Below are 23,248 nucleotides of genomic sequence, written 5' to 3'. Positions count from 1 at the left end.
CAAGAAGCCGAAATACCATAGACTATTATTGAGAAATTGACAGCTATTACTCATTCTATCTGTCAGAATAAATTACTCTGCCATCTTTTTTTTCTTGCTAATCCCTTTTTTGCATGATATTTTTAATGCAAGTTATTTAAGTAATAAAGTAACAATTCAGATGCCTTAATAAAAGAGGGGGGTCTCACATCTAATGTTGAAAACATTTGATTGACAGATCTTGTGTGGCCCATTTTCAAGTGTCAACGATGTGGCCGTCCAACAAACTCAGTCCTGATTGGCTAGAGTGGTTGAGAAACGTTGACTCAGAACAATTCGAACCAATCACTGCTTGTTACTTCATTTTATTGGAGCTAGAAGTAAGTTATTGTCTGCGGGGGATGTCACACTCACTCGGTCCAGTTTTTACAGACTGTCAGTGAACTAACCTCACTGCAGTATCTCAAACAGAGAACTTTCACTGACACTTTACTTCCAGTGATAGTTGCACATGTGGTTTGTTTAGCTCATATGCCTAAAAGCTGACGTTATTCTGAAATGTTAGAGCAATAATTACTAGGGGTGTTGTAAAAAAAATCAGCTGGTTTTGTTATGAGACATGTGTGTACCGAACCGAAATTCTGTACCACGTTGCTGCCAGTATCATCTAACTTTTTTAGCAGGGGGGGTCAGATAAGAATGAGTGAAGCACTGCAGCTGCGCAGCAGCTAATGCACGGAGAACCAGCCAAATGCTGTTGGCAAAGCGGGCCAAAGTTCTGCGGAACCTCACAACAATAAATTCTAGTTCAGCGACCTGATGGATCAGAGGGATGTGTAGTCAGGATACCTATCATATAGCAAGACTCTTGCTAATACATGCCCCTTATAATTACCTCGCCTGAAGTCAGGGGCGGAGCTAGAACATTTTATGGGGGGGGGACAAGAAACAGACGGGCGGCAAAACACCAGAGTGGAAGGCAATTACTACAAATTCTAATCCTTTCTAACAGTTTTATTATTGTTGTTTTTATTTCATTTAAAAAATAATGCTTTTGTTCATTTTGCAGTGGTTAAAGAAGTTTCTATTGATGATTTCTTAATTTTTTGTCAATAACGACACTGATATTGACTCAAATTGGGGGTCAGGTGTGGGGCAGAGCTTTTTGCTTGGGGTGCATTTTGGAACCCCCCCCCCCCCCCCCCCCCCCCCCCCCCCCCCCTATCCCTTGTAGTACTGCCCCTGCTTGAAGGGCATTTTACTATATTCCACTATATTCATAAAGATGGCAAATCAGCTATTTCAGACGAATGCCGTGTTCTTGCATTTGTCGTCTTGTAAATATTCACACTTGTTTTTTTCCTGGAACAGTTTCCACATATTTAAGTATTTGGATACTTATTACTAATACTACATACATTTCCCTGGAAACGTGACCCAGTGTGACCTTTTCTTTCCCCTTTGCCACTAGTGAACTACGACGTTTCTGCCGCCAAGAACCTACTCCTGCTGGCCGCCTCCCAGGAGGAGCAGCAGAAGTGGGTGAGCCGACTGGTCAAGAAGATTCCCAAGAAGCCCCCTCCAACAGAGCTCTTTGCGCGCTCCTCACCTCGGGCATCCATGAAAGTTCAGCCCAGCCAGTCCATGAGAAGGCCCAGCAGACAGCTGCCCACCGCCAAGAGCAGGTAGTGGAGGTTTTCACTCACCTGGGAGGTCAAAACACCTCCATGCACACGTTTAATGGAGAAGAAAGGGAAACACTTTTACAAACACGTGAAGCAGGCAGAGTCATGCTACAAGAGCAGCAGATGGGTTTCCAATGTGTTAGTAAAACTTTTTTTTTTTTAATTACAACCTTATTTTTTAGCCACAGATTTCCTGTTACATGATTTGAAATCTCCTCCCACTGCTGCATCTCCAGCCTTATTTGGCTGTCACACTGCTTCCTGTCCTGCATGATCATCACAGTGAGCATGAACAAAATCTGAAGTGTCAGTTTGACTGCAGAGGTTCTCTGAAGCGGTTTCCTCCGTAGGCTGAGGGCTTGTTCGGCTTTGACGGCTGCCTGTTATCACCAGCTGTGGGGACTTTGAGTCTGTGATGTAGACTCGCCTCGCAACGATGCTCTTTCAGTGATGGGCCTTTTTGAACGATGAGAAGTGCAGCAGCAGAGCTTTGCTCTTGATCTCCAGGGGGGCGCAGAAGTGAGCTTTGCTCTTTGGTTCTGTGATCCTCCTCTCAGGATGGTAGCCTTCAAACCCCCATCTGCCTGGGACATGAAACACACACACGTCAAAACCCACTTTTTTCTAGGTTTGATAAGCACAGTCTTTAGTACTGGCACTGGCTCCTGGATGATATGGATGAAGAGTGCTTCTCTACACATTTATGAGGATCACATGGTAACCCAGTGTGCATTGGGAAGGGCTTCCTCTGAAAGCACTTTAAACCATGAACGTCACAATCAGATTTGTTTGGACCCGATCTGATTCAGAGTAGGGCTGAATAACATGAGGAAAACTCGCAATTTGCGACATTAGTGATCAATATTGCGATAACAATATAATTATGATACAACCAAAAACATCATTTCCATTTCACTGCGACAGTTTAATTTAAATAAGAGTAAACATAACTTAAATTATTCTCGAAATGACTCTGGTCTACATAGGAGGTGAACATTTAACATAAAAGGGCTCCATCTGATTGGTCAATGATTTAAAGGAGTCCATCTGATTGTTCAATGATTTAAAGGAGTCCATCTGATTGGTCAAATCTAAGGAATTTGTCTGATTTGTTAAATACTTCCAGCTGCCATAAGATTGTTTTAACACATTTAAGGTTACCGTTAAGTACAATTGTCACAGTCTTTTGCCATGTGTGCATTTATTGTGCAGGTCATTGAATTTTGAGAATCTGCCGATACAGAGTCCTGATCTGATACTTTTGTAACATATTAAAATAATTATCACATTTAATACATAAATCCAGCTTGTACCCTATGTTTTTTTATGAATCTTGTTTCATTTTACTTGGAAAAAACGTCCTTGAAGTAGCACGAACGTTTAAATTAAAGTGGTACAACTATGAAGTAGAAAAAAAAGTTGACTATTAATTAGTAAAGATGTCCCTGATACCTTTCATAGAAAAATAAAATATTAAATAATTTTACTATGCCCTTAAATGAAGCCAATGCTCAAACTATTTGTGATTGCATTAGATACTGCAGCTTTATTGGACACAAATTAATAATAAAGGAATCTGCTTTTATGAGCTGTAAAGCACGTAAGATGGATCTTTTCAGTTATTCTGTGAATTCTCTAAATTCTCTTTACCCTCCTTTTATTGTCTCCTATTCTTTCTGGGATGGTGGTATCATTTTTTGTCGCTTTGGTTTGTGATGTGCTGTGTCCAGCACGCCTTCTGCTTTGTGGTTTTACTTCCTGCTGGAGTTTCTGAAATGTTTTGCACATCCAGGTCAAACAAAATGCTTTTGACTATCAGTCAAATGGAAATAATGCTGGTTGCTGCCCACCCACTGCTCACTCTACATTTGATGTATTTGAATTCAGTCCCCGCAGGTCAAATGGGTTCAAACTGAGACGAGAAGATTCCAGCAGCCTCTGGTACAGATGAAAAGCCTTAACCCTTTATTTGGCACAGACAAGCTCACTCCTGAGCATGTGTTTTCTGCATAGCACTGTCACTCTGTGGTGATGTTGGTCTGCATGGAGGTGGAGGATGCACACGGTGCTGAGGCCAAATTCAGAGGGGTGGGGGTGTCAGGAACCAACAGTAAGATAAGCATGAGCTGCCATGTTTATTTTTCCAGCATATTCACCTGTAGAAATGAAATTGAAGATTGCACCAAATGTACCAGAGTAGTTCATTCCTAAACTTGAAGTCCCACTGCGATCATCTTTTGGTGGATTGTTCAAATGTTCCCAGTGGCCTTTTATTATAAATATGTTTGAGTTTTAGCCAAAACCAAAAACCAGTGTCATGTACTGCAGCGCGGCAGGAGTTTCTTAGAAATTCACCTCTGAGTTGTGGACAATACTGTTGGCATGGACCCCCCCCCCTTCTCCATCCCGTTGCTGAGAGCTTGGAGCAGCCAGCTCATGCCCCGCCCAGTGTCATAATAAGTTTGAACAGCATTTTCCGTCTGCTTTAACGATTGAAATAAAGACTCAGAATAGGAAATTTGGGTTAATGTCTTTATATATGTCCTCCATCATCAGAAAAATGGCATAAAAACACGTAGAAAACACCAAGAACACCATTTTCACTGGAGTGAGTCTTAAACTTCAGGGAGTTTCCCCTGAAATAACACATTTAAACAGATAAGATGAATAATGCTCTGATTTCTGGTGAAAGAAGCAAATTTGCACTTTTTGCATTGGTTGGCTTGTAAATGGTCTCTTCATTTTTAATAGCACAGGAAAATTCATGAAAAATGGATTCATGTTAGTTGGTTAGAAATTTCCCAAATTCAAGTTTTAAGTTAGGTCCACACCTCAGCAACACGCGTTGAAGAGACCACATTCAATGAAAAGTCTACGTAAATGCTTCTGCATTCAAAACTCTTGTGTTACGTCGCGCTTCACAAATTTCCATTCAAAACGCACATTCAATGGGGAGGCATTAAAAGTTAAACCAGGTTGAACCTTGACCAATCAGGAACTGAGATTTGGTAGTAACATGTGGATTGAGGTTCTTTTTAATACACGGAAGTGGCAACAGTTTGAAAATGGATCTTTGAGGAGAAATGAATAATTGTGGTTTGTGTCCAGCCAGTCCTTCATGTATGGGAATAGAGCTGTGAAAGAAAAAGTTGCAAGGTTTCCTTGCTTTAACATTTTGACCAAGCCTCTTCCAACTGTAGGTGGCACACATGCGCTACTATACGTTAGCAAAGGAAAAAAGGAGAAGAAGCCCCCTCCTGCTTGTCTATTTTGAACAGCATGGGTTAAACCATGCAGTCAGTGATGCTGCTTAGATAAAAAGATAAAAAGCTCAGGTTCCAGCTAGAGTATGTAAGACAAAAAAAAGAATCTCTTAATGTATTTATAGTCCTGTTGTCCTGCAAATGAACACAGATTATAGCTGAGTGCCTCTTCTGATGGACATGTTTTATTTTACAATTAACGGTCCTGCCCACAACTTGGAGGCAAATTATTAACGATCTCCTGCTACTCTGCAGAAACTATGTCCAAGAAAATGACAGAGCCCAAAAGTGTATAATTATAGTTAAGAGCATGAGGAACACTTTGAAAATAAAGGAGCAAAATATAGCTGGAGTGGGACTTTAAAATGCTTCACAGCCGAAATGTAACCCAAACTAGTATGAAGGTTTTGTGATTAGTACAGAGCAAATCCAGAATCACTTCATAGGTTTATCCTGAAATCAAATATTCTTTGATAGAAGCAGCTCTTGGACTGCGGCGACTTTAATGTTTTTCATGCCAAATAGCCGTCTGCTTAAATGATGAACAAACGTCTTCATCCAATCGGGGATGTTTCTTTTTTGCTTCATTTGGATTTCTGAAAATTACTTTTGTTTTTTGAAACCTTTTTTCTTTTTTTTATTTGGAATAGTTTTGGCTTTTGGAATTTTGCTTTGATTTCTAAATCCTGATGTGTTTTTTTAGTTATTTGTTTAGCTTTTTTATTGTCGTCATGATCTTTATGACAATTTTGCGTTAGGTTTTTGTTAATGTGATTTGAACTTCAGAGCCACCGTAGTTACCCATTTAACACCGATAATGTTACAGTGACACCTAGATAACACAGGCTATTTGACGTATCGTAAATCTTCGACCATTCACACGATCCCTGTGAATCTGCTGATTCTGCCGTGGAGAAAAGCAGATTTTCTTTCTGGCTTTGCTCATATGCAGTGTAGTTGTAGTTGCTGTGGTGCAAAGCCGCAGTATCCGCTAATATAAGATGATTACACAAACACTTCACAGCTATGGCGTGCTGCATATCGGCGCAAGGCTGATTTTCTACACTTCAGAATCCGCCAGAATTCCGTTAGCCCCCAGAGAAGACAAAGGCCTCGGAACAACCACCCTCACGCGAACTAGACCTCCACCACCGAGCTGGAGAACTGGACCCAGCAGAGAATGGAGAGCAGGAGTCCCAGCCCGGGTAGGGACCCTCCCTACCCCCTACTCCAGGCCCAAAACCAAGCCCACGACCACACGAGACCTGCGCCCAGATGCCAGGCATGCAACCCTGTACACCTGTACAGCCTGTCCGTCAGCCCCACTGAAGAACGAGCGCCCGACGGGGGAGGCCAACACCGCTGACCAGCAGAAGCCCCAGACAGGGCCAGGGCATGGTGATTTAGAGGACCAAGCTTTAATTGCTGTTAGCAAGGATGGAAAAATTGGGGTTCCCAGACGAGGGGCTCTGCCCACTTCTCTGGGGATTCAGTCCACCCAGCTCAGATGTCGTGGCCTCCCTCACCGCGTGGGAAAGGATCAGGGACACAGGTTCTTGCTAGAGTACGTAACAAAAATATATATATTAAAAAAAAAACAACAACCCTCAGATTCATAATGAAAAATAAAAGACTCTCCTAATTCTTCACAGGTTTTGAGTACTTGGAACTTGTCACAAGGTAAACGGCCAGAAAGAAAGCTGGAGGCTCGGCCCGAGACTCTGATTGTTGGTACTTCCATTGTAAAAGATGTTCAGAACACTAAAGTTCAGTGCTTTCCCAAGGATATGTTCAGTGACGTGCATGACCAAGTATCCAACAGTACAAAACATCATACTACACACAGATGTGTCCAAGCAAAAAGTACAGGTCCTAATTGGACTGATAAGAACTGTGAGCTCTCTGAATGGAGAGTCCCATACCGACTATTGAAGGAGGAAAAATTCAGCAGGGGGTTGGCCTAAATAGTTAGCTTTCTTTGGCATGTGTGGATAGTGGAGTTTACTTTATCAACAACCTTCACTGTTTCTGGGAACACAGGCGTCTTTTCAAAGCAAGTGGATTTAGTTTGAACAAGTCAGGACCTAAACTTTTCTCCTCCAATCTATTTTACTACCTTCGTCATGCCAAGACTGAAATAAACAAAGACTTACCTCAATGTCAAGGCCAGACACAGACTGGACTGGGTTCACACAAGGGGGGGACTCGCCCCTACTGGAGAAAAACCTCAAAAATGGGAAACATTTTTCTGCTTCTAAGCCCCTGAAGAGCACAACACCCTCCCAAACACTCAAACCCCTGACAGGCCCCCCGTCCCCCATTTCCTCAACCTGAAATTCACTGAACAGATGATGGAGCAAGTTAGTATTGGTCTTAGATGTCCCCCCCTGTCCAATCCATATTTGTCCCCCAGAGCATTCAAAGGCATGACGTGAAACTCCACCCTCTTCCGTACTACATCTTATCCTTCCTCCTCCGTCAGGTGTATTATGTTTGGAGGGCCGAGGCAGTCTAGAGTTTATCTAGAAAAAGCTGAAACCCTGTTCCAGAGAAACCTACACCACGTCTGTGCTCGTCACCAACAGGAAAAATGTAGTCTGGCCAAAGCTCAAAGGCTTTAACCGAAGGACACATACAATGATATACATAATAATGAATATCGCCATAGTTCATTTGGTGATATTTGCATCCATAGCAATATTTATTACTTTTTTATGGGCGTCCTTTTGTTTCTTTTCATTTTTTATTTGAAGAACTGTGAATTGTCTCTGTTCATGAAATGTAATACACAAACTAAATTACTACAAATTAGAAAGTAAAGGCTACTGAAAAGCTGCGGTCTTCAGCTAATGTCTGGAATTTTAGGTAGAGTGACTTGATTTAGCCTAATGAAGTGTTTGTTTTCTTCCAGCTAACTGGGAATGTGGTGCATCTCCAGGGTTCCTCTGTTTGTTTCCTGCGGATCAGCTGACTGACCTCATCGTTGCTTCTCCTTAAAGCCGCTCTTGCCCCAGCGTTTGAGGGTTGGAGTACATTTCCCCCCTGCTGCCCAGCTCCTGCCGCTTCTCCACCAGCTGTGCGGCTCACATCAGCCAAAGTGTTCTTCCAGGTGCATCATCCTCTGTGAGGCTGTGGAGACGCTCATGAGTTTCAGTGCTCTGGTAAACCCCCAAAAGGAGGGGATTCCTCTCACCACGATGGAGGCAGAACTCATTTCATCGTCACTTCTGGGGACTTTGCCAAAAAAAGAACTATTCCTGAACAGTATTGGAGGGTTAAAAGGGGAACACTTCACTTTTTGTTTGAGGTTTTTCTGTTACCAGATAGTGTCAAACTTTGTTACACAGCGGTTAAAGCTGGCTGCCTCTCCGTCTCTTCATCCAGCAGGGCAGTGGTCTTAGTTAAGGGGACTTGGGCAGGATAAGTCCACCTCTGGATGGAGAACTCTTTCATTTCTTTTGAAGGGTTGTAGTTAGACATTCCTGATACTCCAACACTCAAGCACAAAAAATGGTTAGAAGTGAAGAGTGCTGCTCTGATGAAGGTTAGACGGCCAGTTCTGGGGGGCGGGGTTAAGTTCAGGTTATGCACCAATTATGTTTTCCTTGTGTTTGAATGTAGCTGTGGCCTTTACCTGAGATGACACGCAGGCATTTATTACCAAATGTACTTGACTGCTGCTCCCTTTTCATTGGATTTTTTTCACCAAATGATCGGATTAATCTCACAATTACTTTTTTTGGGCGGGGCCTCTGTTTAAAGAAAATACGTCACAATATCCAAACACATCTGGGTTCTGCAAGAAGACAAAACTGAGCAGCACTTGTCCAAAAATGTTCCTTTATTTTTGTTTGTCTTTATATTTTTGTATTAAAGGTAACCAAACATGGAGTTTGGCCACACGGTGTGTCTGTGAGCCACAGAAGGCAGAGAGTGTAGGAGAGCTGTCCTTTAACCAAGAAGCATGTTTTCTACATATAAATGTCCACAGTATATATTTTATACCTCATACCATGCACATTTTGTTATTTATGCGGCATTGTCCACTGTGTATTTAAGGGCTTTCCATCCAAACTTCATGTTTGCTACCAAACAGCTCTATATTGATAATAACCACTTCAACAATAAAGACATGGATGTGTTTTGGGTTTTGGATTATTTGGACTCTCACTGAAATCAGTTTTTGAAAAGGTGAAACTTTCAGTTTATTATGATTTGGTAACAAATTAGAATATTTACACTTTAAATGTTATTAAAAATACAATATTTCTTCCTGAGTTAGTCACTCTTTGAAACACAGTGACACTCACAGTATTAAGAAGACATCAGTTGGGTGTCTGGAATGTAACAAATGGTGTACATGAAAAAGCACAAGTATAACAACAGATTGTTTGATTGTAAACAGTTGGTGAGTCCTAAAATGATGATGTCAGATCCATCCGCCGCAGCTGTAGATTTAATCCTTCTTCTTGGATCTGCTGGCTCTCTGGTAGTAGATGACAGTGAGCAGCACCCACAGGTTCAGCAGGGTCATGACCCCAAACCGCACAAGCACTGTGATCAAAAACATTTATCAGGTGTCTTCTATTTTACCCAAAAAGGAGGACTACATTTTATGAAGTACAAGGAACAAATGTATGTCTGTAACCCTTGTGTTATCCTAGGCACTTTAACATTGGGAGTGGGGTCATCTAGACCCACTAGACAGTGCTCTGAACCTTTTTTCTTCAATGATTTGTGATCTTCACTGGTGTCCATGGATTACATGAAATCTTTCCACCTTTGTCATGGTAGGGAGAACACCTCAATGGAAGGGGGGGGGGTCATCTAAGATGGCACAAGGGTTAAATGATACTATTCAGAATAATAAACTAAACTAATAAAACTGAAAAGCAGAGTGAAGGAGGTTCATTCTATCCTTCAGTTAAAAAGCTTTAACATTTTGATTCTTAAAAAGATTTTTTAAATATAAACACATTAATTTACTTGAATTTGATTTATTTCAAGCATGAGAATCAATTTCAAAAATAAAAAAACTCAGATATATCAAATCTATTTAGATAAAGAAATACGAAGATTAGAAAAAGAAATAAAATATTGATAGAAGATAATGCCATTTTCCTAAGTGTAATTACTCAATTGTACATTTTTGCAGTAATCCATAAAGTACACACATCACAAATTCATTAAATGTATTGATTATCAATTAAAGTCGACCAGAGTTTGATTTGTTGCTTGACGGAGTGAGAAAAAAGGAGCTTCAATAATCCCATTCTTACTGAGGTTTTTCTTTTATACATATTTTTTTACATTGTTGCTATAATCCGGACTTCTTTAGATCAAATGCAAATTAAGTGAAAAAATTGAGATCTTATTGATTATCATCAGAATAATTATATTGATCCAGTAGTCATGACTTCTCATTGCTGATCAAGTTTAAATATTTGTCCTCTGAAAACCCTTTTCCATCATTTCAGTAAACATTTGTATTTATCACAGCACTGCAGTGTTTTCATCTGCTTCTGCTTAACAATTTGAATAGAGAAAAGCTCAGAAATTCAACTTAAGCTTAATTTTCTCTATCCAAGTCCTCCATCATTGGAAAAATGACATGTTAAAAACATCAAAAACACAGTTTTCTTTCAAAGTGTTAAAGAAGCCAACCTCTCCCTCCTGATTGTTGCCCTGTGGGGCGCTGCAGCCCCACAATCATTTGTTACACCGGCTGACTTACCCTGTGTGTCTCCAGTTGTGGCCATGGTGGTGTAGATACGCGCTGGAACAAAGGAAAGCCAGTTAATGGCATGCCCATTATCCTAAGCAGCTACTGAAACTTAATGAATGAAGTGCCCGATTGCTAATTTACCACACAGAGACTTGAGTAAATGGGATCGTACGTATGCATGAGCGGAAACGTAAGGAGCAGAGACTTGCTGGAGGAGATTAAATTGGTTAGCAAGTGATGGATGTCAGAGAAGGGTTCTGCCTCTTATTCAACAACCCGGCATTTCCATCCCAGATGAGAAACATAAAGAAAAATCCACAGCTACTGGAAATAAACTACATCAAATGAAACCACTTATTTTGAGATAAAAGCTATCAAACACCTACCAAAACAGGTGTAGGTGGCCATGGCCCAGGTGCTGGTGCTCACCTGAGCAGCATCCTTGGAACTCCACAGGCACTGCAGCTGGGCAAACTTGCTGGCGCCACTAATGAACGTGCACAGGCTCTGTGGAGAGGCGAGGTCAGGGTTCATGACCAAAATTTACCACAATCCTGCCGTTGCACTCAGTTTCAAAGAGAAAAGACTAGGGAGACGTGTTTTTTTCCTCATTAGCCAGACCGTTTAAATCAAAAACCTGGTTAAATGATGGAGCTCTGGGTAACTTCCATTTGAACATTTCCATCACATTACTGCATGGTGACACATCAACTTTCTTTATTTGACCATCGACACATTCTGCACTTCAGGGTTCATTTGTTCCTGATTTATTACCATAGCCAGATCTATGATCCACTTCTTCAGAGTGAGGAGCCTCCAGCCTCCGACAAACCTGAACACAATAGATTAAGGCTCACGACTCATTGATTCCCTTCAAAGCTTCCACTTTCATCACTGTGAGAAACGTGAAGGATACAGGAAGGCGTAGATGAGGCCCATCCTCAGGCTGCCATTGTAGTGAAGAATCAGGAGCAGGAGAATGGCATCTGAAGATACAGAGCAGGTTATAACACATCACTGCAAGCTGCCTTTGACTGACATGTCAAGAGCCACAGAGCTATCCTACCTTTCAGCAAAATGCATATTTTTCGTCCATTTCCCAATCATAACATCCAAATAGAAAGACAAAGAATCAAAATCCCACTCTGATGAGCTACTGTAAAAGCGTTCCCAGTGGTCTTTTAATTATGGTTATGCCGTTTTTAGTCATTTTCTAGGACCTAGTTTCTGAGAGCAGCAGTAGTTCATTAGAAAATCACCTCTGAGTTGTAGGCGGGACTGTTGGCGCAGATCAACCCCACCCTCCCTCCCTGTCTCTGTTGCTAAGGAGCAGGGAGGCTGTTGATCGCCCATTGTATTTTCTACATCAAAAATAAGCTTTTTTACACTACATTTTCCTTTCATCTGCTCCCGATTCACAACAATTTCAATAACAAAATACTCAAAAACAAGCGTCTAGCCTGTAATGTTAATCCTGGACGAACAGCCAGGGGCTTCTTTTTTTGTTCTGCACGTCTGCCACCTACAGATTCAAGAGGCTTGGTATGAAATGTAGAAGTGGTGCAAATCTTTTGCTCGTTCATTTTGCTCCAGGCTTTTTTTTTAACAGCTTGATTCCAATTTATGAATGACTTAGTGTCATAAGCAGGGAATCCACTGTGTTCTGAAGATAAAAACATTGATGGTTTATTTAAAAAAATAAATTTAAATAAAATAAAATTCACCTAATTTCCCACCGTCCAAAAACATGCTTCATAGGTTGATTGGTAACTCTAAATTGTCCCTAGGTGTGAGTGTGAGAGTGAATGGGTGTGTTATTGAGGACATTCTACCCTGCGACAGACTGGAGAACCTGTCCAGGTGTCCCCTGCCTTCGCCCACAAGTGGCAGGGATAGGCTCCAGCAGCCCCGTGACCCCGAAAAGGAAAAACGGTTAAGAAAATGAATGAATGATGAACAATTTCCCAAGATGGGATGAATAAAGTATCTTTATCTTATAAATATCTGGACGGGCACAAACCGCAATAATTCATTTCTCCTCCATGATATATTTTCACATTTAGCGATCCATACGTCACTATCTAATCCATGTCCCTGACTGGTCAAAGTTTGAATATGTATTATGGCCACACCTTTTGTATAGAACCCCAAAACAGTCTTAGGAATATGCGAAGCTACATGTAAAGGCAAGAGTTTTGAACAAAGGCATCGAAACGTGCATTTACATAGACCTGCTGAGGACGGTGTGATGTAGCTAGGAACTTATTTTTCCAAATACAGTGGGGCAAAAAAGTATTAAGTCAGCCACCAATTGTGCAAGTTCTCCCACTTAAAAAGATATACCTCAACCAAAGCATGATGTTTTCACTCACATGCTTATGGCCTATGTCCAAATTCCCACCTTAATCCCTTACTACTAAAAAACGATATGGTGCGAGACTATCTAGAGCCCTGGATCTTACAAGCAATTTGGACAACATGCCCTACTTTTTTCTTAGTTTTTTTTAAACACTGAATATGACGTCATCAATTTCACAAAGGGAAAATGTAATTGATCTGAGCATTTTGCGATGACTATTTTCGAATCCACTGTGTTCTGAAGATAAAAACATTGATGGTTTATTTAAAAAATACATTTAAATACAAAACTTTTTTTTTTTGCAAAATTGTTTCAAGTGCAATGCATTGTGGTATAAATTTGCCAAACTAGTGAGCATCAATGCACACTAGTTTTACGCAGAGACTTCTGGGAAAATTCTACGGCACTCAATTTTGGAATTGTAGATTTGGACACCACTAAAAAATGTATCGGTTTCCTCTTGGGCAGGGGTGGGCAATTATTTTAACTAGGGGGGCCACATTGGGTTCTAAAATTGGATAGAAGGGCCGGACCAGGAGCAGATGCGTGGAGTGAGAAAGAAATAACATGGAATCTGGATGAAAACATTTGGATTGAAAATTATATTCTAAAACAGAATATTCTAGAGTGTTTAGTTTAAAACTTTTGTTCCCATTTTTTATTGTGAAGCCCTTTGGTATGGTGTCAAAATAGAGCCTAAAGTATTGCGCATCAAAACAGTAAAACCGCGCATCAAAACCCCAAATCTGCGAATCAAAATGCATAAATTGAGAACCAAAACCCACAATTTGCAACCAAAAGCCTTTCCCCAAAGCACAATCCTATTTCTCAGCTGCCGATTTGTTTTCTCGCCATTCTGAAATCCTGTTTTTGAGTTGCAGTTTTATTTTGAAACTGTCTTTTTGAGTTGCGCTTTTATTTTTTGAGTTGTGCTTTTATTTTTTGCGGTTTTGATTCTAAAACCTGTCGACACGTAAAAACAGCGACATGTCAGTCAAGGGGAGGGGAGGCGGGACATCCCTGATATCCAGAAGCTCATTGGCTACCGAATAAGACCGAGTCTTACGTCAACAGACCAGTTTAGAATGTGCCGGTAAGTTTCTCATGTTTTTCATATCTTTTACTATATTAAAAGATCAAAATTGTACTTTATTTAACCAGAGGACGCCAGCACATTCAGATGAGGAGCTCCACAAGTAGCTGCTAGTGAAAAAAGATGTTAGAAAGTTAGATGTTGCATGACAAACTATCAGCATTGTTCTCCTGTGTTAGCATGCTAGCTAGCTCAATGCTAGCGGGGTATCCAGCTCTTTTCATGACTTTTGTGGATTAAACAAAGTACATTTTTTACCACAGTGTCAGGATCGGTCATGTCAACCTGGGAATAATTGCCCGTGGATTGTCACTATGGTTAATCAAATTGTTTTTTAAGAAGTACATTCATGTGTATATATAAGGTTTTTCAATATTTCCTTAGGGATTACACAGATGGATTGAACAAAAGCAACATATTGCTGCAAGAAAGTGACACCTTTCCTAGTTTGGGATCAAGTTAATCCCTATTTAAAATAAATACATAAAAGAAACACAATTTTTATTTGAAGTACCAGAGCAAATTTCCCACAGGTGGGATCAATAAAGTTTTTCTGATTCTGAACTGTATTCCAAAATAATTTTCTCAACCTTAAAGATTGCAGGTTAACACAGGAAGTTACCTTTCACAATATGCAGCTACTGAGTAGCAATTAAGGTTTTAACTGTCTTAAATACATTTTTCTTTGTGTGCAGGATGCTGTGGACATTGGACGACAGACTAACTTAAACCAGGCAGAGCAGGAAACTGTTGGAGTTGTTGTTCCCTCTGTGGCTTGTCCTCTCAGACCTGTCACTATTGTTCAACCCTTGTGGGACATCAGAAAACCATGGCCAAGACATTAACATTTATGTACTGATCTATGCATGTCATCACAGCAGGATGTAACAAAAACTAACAATGTGAACAGATCTCATCTGCCTTACAAAATACTGCCCCCCTTAAGAAAATAAATGGCTAATAATCACCACTGGTATTTTGTAAAGCTTCATTTTTTAATGTTTGACCATTGAATGTGTTTTGTACAAAAGACTGATGGTTTTGCAAAGATCTTTGAAACACAGAGTCAAGTGCATTAGATTCTGTGAAATTCTGAACCACAATTCAGAGAAATTAAAACAACTGTTTTTAAAACTCCTTAAAAGACTTGAGGTGGAAAAGTCACTGTTTTCGTACAGGCACTAAGAAATGGGAAGCAGACAGTGTGGTCGAAATGGACAACTATTTTAAAGGCTTCTCTTTCAGTTGACAGGGGATGTCTGTGAGCCTGCTGGACAGCCTTTGCATCACACTGGGACGTCTTTGGGGCCTGCATCTGGAAAGAAACAAAAACAGCAAAGTTAATTAACCAAAAAAAGAAGAGAAAAATTAAGATTAAATTTTTTTTCATTACCTTAAAGAAGATGTAGACATCCACGTCGTAGCTGCCTCAGTATTCCTGCCTTTTTTGTTATGGTATGCATAACAACGGCCCTTATAGAAAACAACAGACATACAGCAATAGTCAATTTTAAAACCACCACCCAATTAAATATACTAATAATTCTATTGATGTCTAATACTGGAATAATTTTAAGTGGAATAAAACACGTTTTTGCTGGTCTGCTACAATTTACTCTGCTCTGGTTCACTCGAATACCGGACTTCTGCCAGTCTGCATAGTGCAGACGCATACATTTTGAATAATATGGCACAGCAATATTGTTTCTCTGTTCAATAATTCCCTCTGTCTGTAAACCCTGAAAAATATTGAGAAACCTTATAGGTTATAACATATTTGATTAACCCTAGTGACAATTCACGGACAATTATTCCCAGGTTTACATGACCGATCCTGACACTGTGGTAAAAAATGTACTTTGTTTAATCCACAAAAGTCATGAGAAGAGCTGGATACCCCGCTAGCATTGAGCTAGCTAGCATTCTAACACAGGAGAACAATGGTGGTAGTTTTTCATGCAACATCTAACTTTCTAACATCTTTTTTCACTAGCAGCTACTGGGGGAGCTCCTCATCTGAATGTGCTGGCGTCCTCTGGTTAAATAAAGTACAATTTTGATCTTTTAATATAGTAAAAGATATGAAAAACATGAGAAACTTACCGGCACATTCTAAACTGGTCTGTTGACGTAAGACTCGGTCTTATTCGGTAGCCAATGAGCTTCTGGATATCAGGGATGTCCCGCCTCCCCTCCCCTTGACTGACATGTCGCTGTTTTTACGTGTCGACAGGTTTTAGAATCAAAACCGCAAAAAATAAAAGCGCAACTCAAAAAATAAAAGCGCAACTCAAAAAGACAGTTTCAAAATAAAACTGCAACTCAAAAACAGGATTTCAGAATGGCGAGAAAACAAATCGGCAGCTGAGAAATAGGATTGTGCTTTGGGGAAAGGCTTTTGGTTGCAAATTGTGGGTTTTGGTTCTCAATTTATGCATTTTGATTCGCAGATTTGGGGTTTTGATGCGCGGTTTTACTGTTTTGATGCGCAATACTTTAGGCTCTATTTTGACACCATACTTTGGTTCCTTCAAGGAGTTGTAAAGTGCTGTATGAATAAAGTTTCATTCATTCATGATCTTTTTAATAAAATAAATAACATTATTTATGAAATAAAGCAATGACCAAATAACACTATGATTTTAAAAGACAAAAATTCAGGAAAACTATACTGAAACATTTAAAAAAACACACAAAAACAATAACTAGTGGACCCTCTCCCATCATAATCCTAATAAAGACTTTGAGGGCTGCAGCTCCTCACACGGCTCAGTTTGTGCAGCATCGCTGTGTCCTGCTCTTCTGTTTCTCATCCAGTAATACTGAGAAAGCTCATTTCTCTGTCTTCTGCTGCAGGAACGCATATATCTGTGTTACCTTTTCACCACTACAGAGTCCCTTGTTTATTGCAGGAGTTATGTTCTAAATATAACCGTGATCAGTGAAATCTGACTACAAAAGTTTATGGCAGTAAAACTCCTCACTGCATAAATACACTTTTTATCACACAGACATGATCATTTTCACACTTTTCTCTCTGGTTTAAATTCTCAAACCTTCATAGAAATGAGGTCCAGGATCTTAGAATGAAAATAAAGATCTGATCATCACAGATGTCTGATCTGAAGAGCTCCGCGTTTCTGTACAGGAGACACGGCACGGACTAAGATTGATTGACAGGGTCTGCAGCCAATCAGGACAAAGAACGGGGTGCGCTGTTTCAGAAAAGCATCATGATCGCTCTAAAAGAATGAGCTAAAGCAGGAAAGATGAACTGTGACGTAGAAAGGAAAGACTGTCTTCTGTTCTGTTTGACAGAGACTTTAGAGGCTTTCAGGTTGGAGCACAGACTGCAGAAAGGGGGAAGAAAATGTCACGTATTGATCGTGTGGCCAGATAAAAAAAAAAAAAGATATATATTTGGGTCTCTGATATTGTTCAGCGGGCCGGACCAAACATGGAGGCGGGCCGGATCCAGCCCACGGGCCGCAGTTTGCCTACCCCTGCTCTTGGGGATCCATTGTTCTGGGGCATTACCCTGTTTCGCCTGTAGGGGTGCTGTTGCTGCGGTGCTCGTTCTCATTGGCCCGGCTGGGGTCCCGCTCTGTGCTCTAACAGCTGTAGAGTGGGCCCTATGCTGCTCTGTGTTGGGCGGGCGCTGTGGTAATGACCCCCGTGGTCGGGCTGGGCCTTGGAATTAATGGATCCCCATGATATCGTTTCAGCACAGCAGAACCAGGCCAGACCTTCTTTAACCTGCAGTTCTTATGTTTTTATTCAGGGTTCTACTGGGGGAACTGGTTGGTTGGAGGGAGGAATCTGGTGAGGGAGGGGTCCCATCTGTGTGTGATTGTCCTGTGTTTTCTGTTTTAATTAATATTCATATTTTATGACTATTTTATTTGCTTTTATGTTAAGCGCTTTGTGTTTTTAACCGAAATGAAAGGCGCTATACAAAAAAACAAAGTTTGAGTTTATAGTAGTGAGTAGTGAAGGAATTTGGACATAACCATGGTGTTCTTTGGATTCAACTAAGCATTCCTTCTCCTCCAAACACAACCAAAATGATCTATTGTGGCTTCATCTGACCATAGCACATTCTCCCAATCCTCTCCTGGATCATCCAAATGCTCTCTAGCAGACTTTAGACGGTTCTGCACATGTACTGGCTTTACCAAGGGGACACGTCTGGCACTGCAGGGTTTGAGTCCCTGGTGGCGTAGTGTCTCACTGATGGTAGCCTTTGTCACTTTGGTCCTAGCTCCCTGTAGGTCATTCACTAGGTCTCCCCATGTGGTTCTGGGATTTTTGCTCACTGTTCTTGTGATCATTTTGACCCCACAGGGTGAGATCTTGCAGGGACCCCCAGATGGAGGGAGATTTTCAGTGGTCTTGTATGTCTTCCATGTCCAAATATTTGCTCCCACAGTTGATTTCTTCACACCAAGCTGCTTACCTGTTGCAGATTCAGACTTCCTAGCCTGGTGCAGGTCAACTATTTGGTTTCTGGTGTCCTTAGAAAGCTCTTTGGTCTTAGCCATAGTGGAGTTGTGGACAGGTGTCTTTACATAGATAACCAGTTCAAACAGGTGCCATAATACAGGTAACCAGTGGAGGACAGAGGATCCTCTAACAGAAGAAGGTACAGTTCTGTTAGAGCCAGAAATCCTGCTTGTTTGTAGATGACCAAATACTATTTTCCACCACATTTTGCAGATAAATTCTTTTAAAAATCAGACAATGTGATTTTCTGTATTTTTTCCTCATTTTATCTCTCATAGTTGAGGTTTACCTATGATGAAAATTACAGGCCCGTCTCATCTTTTTGAGTGGGAGAATTTGCACAATTGGTGGCTGACTAAATACTTTTTTGTCCCACTGTATCTGTCCTCCATCATTAGAAAGAATTACGCATAAACAGGTTAAAAATACAAAACACAATATTCATCAGAGTGGGTTTTTAACACATACTAACCTTGAGCAATAAGAATAGGGTACTCCAGGTATGTGGGAGGTGGGTAGTCATAGTACATCTGGTAGGTTACAAAAACAATGAACCTGTGGGGTAAAAGATGCACATTTGATTACATTCTTGATCGTTTAAAGCTGATCAGAAAGGAGTAAAAGGTCACACTTAAGCTGCCGGTTATGCAACCTCCACAGAAAGATCAATGAAAAAATTCCTGTGTCTTTAGAGGGACTTTAAACACCACATACATCCTGTGATCATTTATAACACCTCTTTATTTCAATGAGATTATTGTTCTCCCAAGTATCAAAAGGTGCTAAAGCAGCAAAGCAAGCCCAAACCATGATAATGCCTACACCATGCTCAATTCCTGGACAAAGAGTTTTTCCATTCAAAAGCATTTTATTTTGCATGTTTAGACAAATATATTGACTGAAACATCTGAATAGTCTAACTAATTTAAAATGTTTTATATTGTTTATATCATAATGTATCATAATGTGAATTGTAAAGAGAGCAGTGATGAACTTCTCCTTCTTCTGTCCATTTCCCTTTTTTTGGACTAAATACTCTGAAGTAATGTTCGGTGTTTGTGTATCAATGTGTTTCTGTCCTGCCTTTGCAGTCTTCATCCAGGCATCTGTTCACTGGGCCAATAAGCTCTGACATCATCTACAAGGTTCTGATGGCCAACATGAAGCCTGAAGTGGAACAGCCATGTACACCAAGGTTACTCTGCTTACCTATGCTCCAAAAATGAGCAATAGGTATGGGAAATGGTTATTTGGGTCATTTAACAGATAACCTTTGCATCCAGAAACCAAAAGTACAAGCATGCTTTTCAAGTTTTTATCCTCTTCTACTGTTCAGGAGGTGGTTTTCTACTCTACAGTCACTAAAGTGCACATGGGATTCACTAAATTACTTAGTTACTTACAAAAGGCCTAAAATTACATAACAAATAGATTAGTGTAGCCTTACTGGAATAAAAACAAATGAATAGAAATAGAACAACTGAAACAACATTTTGAAATTGGTTTGAAGGTTTTGACCTTTTTTATACTTGGCACATTAATAAGCATTGTTGATTGTATTGTTCTAAAATTATTTGAAAATGAGGCTAGAATGTCCAAAGGTGTCATGGGCAAAAGATCAACACAACAAATGCAAAATTCTGCCACATTTACAATGCATTTAAACATTCTTTAATATCCACATGTTGTTTTAAATGAAAATATGAAACTATTCAATGCTACATGTGTGATGGTTAAAATGTTATTTTGCCATCAAATGATTTTTGATATTTTCTGCGTGCCACATTTAGAACCCTGCAGATCTTTAAAGTCCCACTCAATAAACAAACAAAACCAGTGTCCTTTTCTAGGACATAGTATCTGCAGAGCGGCAAGAATTCATCAGAAATGAGAAATTCCTTCTTTCCTGTCATCCATAACTGAGTGATCTGTTTACACTCTGTCCTGTTAGCTTACAGCCCCTCGCAATCCTAACCTAACATTAGCAGGGTGACAAAAATGAGGAGCATTTTTGAAGCTATCCAAATTGAGTCCGATTCCAGCTCAGACAAGGAAAACAAAGACGTACACGTAGGGATGTGACGATAACCGCATTGAAAGTTCTGCATATGGTGCGTGATTGGAACTATAATAAATACATTAAACACTTCATCTTTATTGATAATTTACTTTTTCTGCTAGTCCTGTGTTTCAGCAGCACATACGAGGAAATACGACAAATTTACTGCCTTCTAATTATTCATTTCCATTACAAGTTGCGTGCGTTCTTGAGTGCGAGACACGGCCGCCCGCTGGAGGATTTTGTGTTGGGGGAGGGGGGTTATTTCTGTTCTCCTTCACTCCGTAACACCAAACATGAACGCTCACTGTTACAGTGCGATGAATATCACTACATGTTTTGTTTGGGAACTATTTTGTGCAGCGCAACGTTACGTGTCTGTATAAATAAAGGCGGAGCCTCCTGCCCCGCGTTCTTCATGGGTGTCAGACTTCATGGCTACCAGAAAGGTGACAAAGTGTCTGCAGGCTGTTTATTACTGGGCAATAAATAATATTCTGAGAAGATGTCTGTACCAGAGAGCACAGGTGAAGGCTCACGTGCAGCTAGAGAGCAGAAGAATCAACACACACCCCCAACACACGTGCGCGCTCCTTCCTCCTACACACGCAACGCTGGGGGATTTTGGGTTGGGGGGGGGGGGGGGGGGTTAACTGCGACACCGCGCCCCCTGCTGCTTCATCACGTCCCACACCGTCACAGCTCTACATACATGGATCTATTAGTCTGCAAGTGGCTGATCAGAATGGATCAGAGGAGGGACCTGCTCTGATAATTTCTACGTTTAAGTTTGTCCTTTTTGAAATGACACTTTTTGTCTTCTTTTGATTCAGAATGATTTAAATAAAGAAATACTCAGATAAGTAAAAGTGATAATGCACAGGGATAATTCACACCTAAAAAAGCACTTTCGGTCACCTAGCTTAAAAGTTTTATATCACTGCGCTGGCTTCTTTGAAACAAACTTTAGCTCCATCATCTGGACCAAACTTTGCCATCGGGACGATCAGCATACCGGTATGTGTCGCTTTTATGGACAGTCAAGTTCCACGGTTAAGCGGCACGTTGTCATGTTACCCGGACAATGCGCCGCACCACGTAACATAGAGTCTGTTTTTAGTGAAGAAAAAGCGATCCAAACTGAAAAAACAACATGAATAAAGTACAAAAAACTGATTTCATATTTATTTCTTTTGTAAGTGACCATGGTATAATTAAGTTAATGGGCTTTAAAATGTGTATTATCAGAATTAACGCACTTTGCCTCGGATGGTTTCTGATAATGCACACTTAACCCTTACATAATAATCCACAGTGATAATGCTCGCCTAAAAAAGACGTTTCAGTCACATAGTTTAAATGTTCTATATCCTTGCACTAGATTCTTCCGCCTCCCCCCTGGAAATGCTGACTGGAAATTAATTATGCAACCCTTTTTGCATGGTGGATGTGAAAACGAAAATGCAATCCCCTCTTTGCATTATCACTTGAATGATGTCACATAATAAGCGGTTTTAAAGTAGAAAATGAAAAAGCATTTTTAGAGGATGGATTTTTTAAATATAATTTTTGAGTCAGTTGATGCAGATACATAGTGAAATGAGAAAGCATGTCTGTTAATCCACTTAATTGTCAAATTTCTAATTAAATTTCGCTACACATTTACAGGAGAACTTTTTGAAAAAGGAAATGTCAAATACCATTTTCTTTATCATTTTAATTAAGTGACAGAATGTAGTGTTGAAGAAGAAAATGAAAAAGTGGTTTCGGATTGATTGAGATGCTTCCATCCACCACGTGCCTTCATTTCTGATATTGCATCGTCGACAATTATCCCTTACATAAGATCCAGAATTATAAAACAAGGTACATCCATTTAAACATTTCAGGAAAATGTGTGTAAATTTACAACTATACTACTATCTTTTTCAACAAATCACCCTTCTCACACACTAAGCGGAAGACACGAGTCACCGCTCTACTTTTCCTAATTTCACCAGTCAGCTCTTCTTAAGTAGCCCACCATTCATGTCGGTCAAAATGCACGTGAAAACTTTGCGTTACGCGTGGCAGAAGTCTGACAGAGAGACAGAGATCACCTACCCGATGAGCTCCAGAAGAAGACTCTTCAGGCTCACTCCGCTCGCGCTCTTGGCTCGCATCAGTACAAAGATCTGAGGAAACTTCAGCACCATGCACATGAACAGCGTGCTAAAGTTGGCAATGTGCAACAGAGTGTCCGGTTGCATTTTCTCAAGATAATTATTGCAAAAAACAAACAAAAAATAAAAAAATCAGCTTTAACCAGTCTGATCTCTGTGCGTTTTTCTCAGATGGGCGACTTACTTCCGGATGCCACTGCTGGGCTGTTACTCGCTTCGGTGCGAGTCATTCAAAGAGAACTTCCGCTGCAACTTTTCAAAATAAAAAATAAGTTCCTGTCTGATGAACTTGATGCGCTGTTATTACCAACAATAAAACAACACCAATATGGTTTGACTAGAGCAGGAGTTTGCAATCTTTGATGCTAAAAGAGTCATTTCAAGGACTCTTTTCTATTTTAATTGGAGGAAAGTACAACA

At 40.3% G+C, this 23,248-nt stretch overlaps 2 protein-coding genes and 1 long non-coding RNA gene across 7 annotated transcripts in view; 1 reads left to right on the top strand and 2 right to left on the bottom strand.

The window, feature by feature from the left end:
* Positions 1 to 9,069, top strand: part of LOC101172697 (rho-associated protein kinase 2) — a 72,548-nt gene extending 63,479 nt beyond the window's left edge. For 3 of the 4 annotated variants that reach the window (XM_023951818.1, XM_023951816.1, XM_023951819.1), the window contains 3 exons: positions 1,451 to 1,664; positions 3,552 to 3,605; positions 7,839 to 9,069. In XM_023951818.1, coding sequence (XP_023807586.1) covers positions 1,451 to 1,664; positions 3,552 to 3,605; positions 7,839 to 7,842 — 272 coding nt within the window. In that variant the 3' untranslated portion in view covers positions 7,843 to 9,069. The remainder of the gene's footprint in view (positions 1 to 1,450; positions 1,665 to 3,551; positions 3,606 to 7,838) is intronic. The other variant, XM_023951817.1, reaches the window with a different exon arrangement.
* pqlc3 (PQ loop repeat containing 3) lies at positions 8,751 to 23,037 on the bottom strand. Of its 2 annotated transcripts, none has more exons than XM_023951822.1 (7): positions 22,770 to 23,037; positions 19,080 to 19,162; positions 11,569 to 11,638; positions 11,427 to 11,484; positions 11,039 to 11,159; positions 10,662 to 10,703; positions 8,751 to 9,481 (listed from the first exon to the last, which is right to left on the bottom strand). In XM_023951822.1, exons 1-7 carry the CDS (start codon positions 22,913 to 22,915, stop codon positions 9,384 to 9,386), a joined length of 618 nt encoding a protein of 205 aa, XP_023807590.1. In that variant the 5' UTR covers positions 22,916 to 23,037; the 3' UTR covers positions 8,751 to 9,383. The 2 variants fall into 2 exon arrangements, with proteins under 2 accessions (XP_023807590.1, XP_023807591.1); XM_023951823.1 differs by having other exon boundaries at positions 11,082 to 11,159; positions 22,770 to 23,023.
* Positions 15,081 to 16,256, bottom strand: LOC105357022. The gene is made up of 3 exons (XR_002872636.1): positions 16,208 to 16,256; positions 15,498 to 15,577; positions 15,081 to 15,419 (listed from the first exon to the last, which is right to left on the bottom strand). It is a non-coding gene; the product is annotated as an uncharacterized LOC105357022 (long non-coding RNA).
* Positions 23,038 to 23,248: the final 211 nt, after the last annotated feature.

The sequence above is a fragment of the Oryzias latipes genome, chromosome 22, assembly GCF_002234675.1.
Source record: "Oryzias latipes chromosome 22, ASM223467v1".
NCBI lineage: Eukaryota > Metazoa > Chordata > Actinopteri > Beloniformes > Adrianichthyidae > Oryzias > Oryzias latipes.
The sequence above is the reverse complement of the archived record's forward strand: the minus strand, read 5'-3'. Positions and strand labels throughout refer to the sequence as shown.